The following is a 3,771-nucleotide window of genomic DNA, read 5'->3' as shown; positions in this document are numbered from 1 at the left end:
ATACTGCCCGTCCTCGTGGTCCCGGGTCACCGTTAGAGCCGCGCCGGGGCGGTGGCACTGGGGGAGTGGGCAGAGCCGATGCTGGAGACCGTGGGAAAGTAGTTTCTGTGCCGGCTGCCTGGCTCGAACGAGTCCCCATACGCCTGCCATGACTGCACGGGCTTGGGAAAACCTCTGGCGGGCTTGCTGGGACTCGGCCGCGCGGGGGGCGGAGGGCTGAGCCCTCGCCACTCCTCTCCGCCTGTGCTGTTCCCCCATCGGTGGGGAACAGTCGGGGATGCCGGGGTCTCCAGGGAGCCGGGGGGCTGCTGCGGGAGCAGCGCCGTGTTTGTCACCCCACCAGCCCTCTCCAGACACGGCTCCATCCCTCAGAGAAGACGGGGTGGGAGACAGGAGCCCCTTTCCCTGCTGTTCCCTGCACTGCCTTCTGTTTTGAGTGTGATTTTTGACCTCCTCTCCTGCTGTCCCTGCAGCTCTCTTCCCTCCTGCTTCCTCACTGTGGTGGCTGGGCTATTTCCCCCATGACTCTCTGCGTCTAGACCTGGCTGTCCCGTGCCTTTGCCAATCAAACCCGAACTTCCTCTTCTAACAGGTCTGTATGGAAGAATATTGCCTTTCTCTATCAAAATACATTGATTGCGGTGTGCTTGTTCGCTGTTCTCCTTTGGGAGGGGGTGCTGGAGGGGTCCAAGCCACTGCCCGTCCCTAGGTCTGTGGGCTGAGGACCTGCTGGGGTGGCTGCAGCCTTGAGAGCCCTGCTGAGAGCCTGGAGGGTGGCGACTGTTGGCCATAGGCAAAGGGGCTCACGGGGTCCCCTTTAGGGGGATCCCGTCCCACTTCATTCCCTTTCCCGGGTCAGAAGGGGCTGTGGAGCTGGACTGTCTCCCCACCTCTTACCACACTGGGGAGGAGGGAGCGGATAAGTGACAGAGCCCTCTCCTTCAGCCCTTCCCTGGGGTGTGGGTCACCTCTCACTCTGCGGAGTGTCCCCTGTCCTGCCCCAGGACGTGCCCTCTCCTCCTGCCACTGACTGCAGGCGGATTTTCCTTGTAGGGGAGGTTTTCCTGCAGCCTGAGGAGGGCCCGTGTGGGAGGAGGGAGCAGACAGCAGCTCCTCTGAACTTGGCTCAACCCCAACTGTTCGGTGTGATGGTGGGGGAGGACCTTCTGCCCCCCACAGTGCCATTTCTCCGAGCTTGAATGCTGGGGCAAGGAGCATCTTGAGTCACGCCTGGGGCTGTGCTGCTCTGAGACCCTCTTGCCAGCTCTCTGGTGGTGGGTGGGAATGGGTGTTAATGCCATAAGATAATTTTTTTTTTCTTGTTCTGAGAATCTGTCTTAATGAAATCAGTCTCTTCTGAACGCTCTTCTCTCCTCCTTTCCTCCCCCAAATCACGTGCAGAGGAGAGAGGGGCTCCTGCCCTTCTGGGTCACTTTTCTTCCCCTCACCTTGACACCAAGCCGCCTCCGCTTGTGCCTCCCTGTGCCCTCCGCCCCTGCCCTGCCCGTCCTGGGCACCCGTCACCCATGGACGACTCGGAAGTGGAGTCGACCGCCAGCATCCTTGCCTCTGTCAAGGAGCAGGAGGCACAGTTTGAGAAGCTGACCCGGGCGCTCGAGGAGGAACGGCGCCATGTCTCAGCCCAACTGGAAAGAGTCCGGGTCTCCCCACAGGACGCCGGCCCGGGCTTGGCCAACGGCACGCTCACCCGGCGGCACCAGGTAAAAAACCCCCTGGGCAGAGGTGGGTGCGGAGGCTCCCGGAGCCCCCGTCCGTGTCAGTCCTGCCTCGGTGGGGGCAGCCCCGGGCCCGGCTCCCCTCCCTGGGGCAGAGAGGTGGAGGAGGGCCAGGCTGGTCTTGGAACACTGGTGGTGCTCTGTGTGCGCTGGGGCTGAAGGTCATCTGGGGATGTGCAAACCTACCTCAGCAGTAGGAGCCTTCTGGGGAGAAGGAGCCATCCTGGAGGGTCTTGCTGCCAAGGCAGCTGTGGTTTGGTTTTGTGAAGGTTGGAAGCTGTCTGTACTCAGTACCTGGGCATCTTTGCTCCACATCCCACTCAGCTGCTCGGAAGGTGGCCGAAATGCAGGGGTTGGTGTATAGCCATGGGGGAGCGTGTGTGTCTCCCTCTCGTGTGACAACGGGCAAGTCCCTGGAGTCTCTGTCTGTCCCCCAAAAGAGCCAAACCGGGGCTGGGAGAGATCTCTCTGCTCTACGGGGCTGGAAGTGTGGTTTCATCTGCCTTGGCTTGAGGTCTCTCTCCTGTTCCTGCTTTGCCGGGCTCTGTTCTGGGGAGGGTGCTGGGAGGGCTGGTATGTGGTGGTGTGCCGTTCCAGCAGGTGGAAAGGCGGGTGCTGTGGAAGGTGGTGGTGCTGGGAGAGACGTGTGGGTCGGGGGGAGGAAGGGGTGGGCTGAGGAGTGCAAGAGAGTCAAACCGTAGCACTCTGCGACCAGCCGCCGAGCGCCTGTGCTGTTCCCTGGCAATCCTGGGGGGCCTCTGGGATGTCGAGTGCGGCTTCTGCGTCAGAAGGTGGGGAAGGTCCCCAGGGCCACGCTGGGGAGCGGGGAAGGGTCGTGGCCATTCCATCAGGAGCATGTGGGCACCGTGGGAGAGCCGGGATGTCTGGAGGGGCACTGAAGGGTCTGTCCTCCAACTCCTCCCCAGGCTGGAACAGGGGGTGTTCGCTGCACGTTGCACAGACCCCCGAGGAGCGTGTTCCTCTCCCAGGAGTGACACATGGGGTGTATGTTGGGTGTCTCTGTCAGACCCAGGGGATGGCCTGCTCGAAGCCTGGCAGGGAAGAGGGGGGGACACGGATATGTGGCCCCTCAGCGGTGGGAGATCAGTCTGGTAACAGGCCTGCTGTGGTGCTGTGTGTTTCAGAACGGCCGTTTCTTGGGCGATGCTGACCTGGAAAGGCAGAAATATCCAGATCTGAAGCTCAACGGGCCGCAGGTAAGGGGAGCCAAGCGCTCTGGCGGCGGCAGCCTGTGGGGTGAGGGGGCAGCGCTCCCACCCGAGCGGGGAGAGGGGCACTTGTGTCCCTAATGTGGCTGCCCTGGCTTGAAGGGGCTTTGGGTGTGGGGTTGTTGGTACCCCTTCCCATGCAAGAGGGTATCGGGGCTCCCTGAGAGGTGAGATCTCTTGGACGGCTGACTCTGGGGGGGCCATGTCCTCTCACTGCCCATCCCTTGCTCCCCTCAGGACCACAGCCACCTCTTGTACAGCACAATCCCCAGGATGCAGGACCCGGGACAGATTGTGGAGGAGACGTACACTATGGAGGAGGACCCAGAGGGGGCCATGTCGGTTGTGTCTGTGGAGACATCAGACGATGGGACAACCCGGCGTACAGAGACCACGGTAAAGGCCTGGGGAGAGCATGGAGGGACAGGGATCTGGCCACGGACCCCGATCGCTGGGGTGCTGCAGCCGTGATGTCTGCCAGCTTGCCGTGCTGTCAGCTGAAAGGAGGTGTGAAATTTGCCTGGAGTAAGGTGCTGGGCTGGAGAGGGAATCTGGGGACGCAGGGGTGTGGTGGATTTCCTGATGAGAGCGTGTCCTGCATCCATCCCTCTAGGTGAAGAAAGTGGTGAAGACTGTCACCACCCGGACGGTGCAGCAGGTGCCGGTGGGGCCTGACGGGTTACCTTTGGAAACCTCCCCCGTCACCAGCAACTACGTCCAGACCATGGACAGGAACTTCCGCAAGAATGGCAATGGGGGCCCTGGTGGCTACCTGAGCCAGCCGGGGACCGTCCGGCTCCCGCGCC

At 62.1% G+C, this 3,771-nt stretch overlaps 1 protein-coding gene across 1 annotated transcript in view; it reads left to right on the top strand.

Moving 5' to 3' along the window:
- The first annotated feature begins 472 nt into the window (after positions 1-472).
- CTNND1 (catenin (cadherin-associated protein), delta 1) overlaps positions 473-3,771 on the top strand; it is a 14,845-nt gene continuing 11,546 nt past the window's right edge. Inside the window, exons 1-5 of the mRNA XM_009895379.1 lie at positions 473-592; positions 1,402-1,721; positions 2,882-2,953; positions 3,203-3,361; positions 3,579-3,766. Coding sequence (XP_009893681.1) covers positions 1,527-1,721; positions 2,882-2,953; positions 3,203-3,361; positions 3,579-3,766 — 614 coding nt within the window. The 5' untranslated portion in view covers positions 473-592; positions 1,402-1,526. The remainder of the gene's footprint in view (positions 593-1,401; positions 1,722-2,881; positions 2,954-3,202; positions 3,362-3,578; positions 3,767-3,771) is intronic.

Source organism: Charadrius vociferus, unplaced genomic scaffold (assembly GCF_000708025.1).
Source record: "Charadrius vociferus isolate BGI_N301 unplaced genomic scaffold, ASM70802v2 scaffold1611, whole genome shotgun sequence".
Taxonomy (NCBI): domain Eukaryota; kingdom Metazoa; phylum Chordata; class Aves; order Charadriiformes; family Charadriidae; genus Charadrius; species Charadrius vociferus.
The sequence above is the reverse complement of the archived record's forward strand: the minus strand, read 5'-3'. Positions and strand labels throughout refer to the sequence as shown.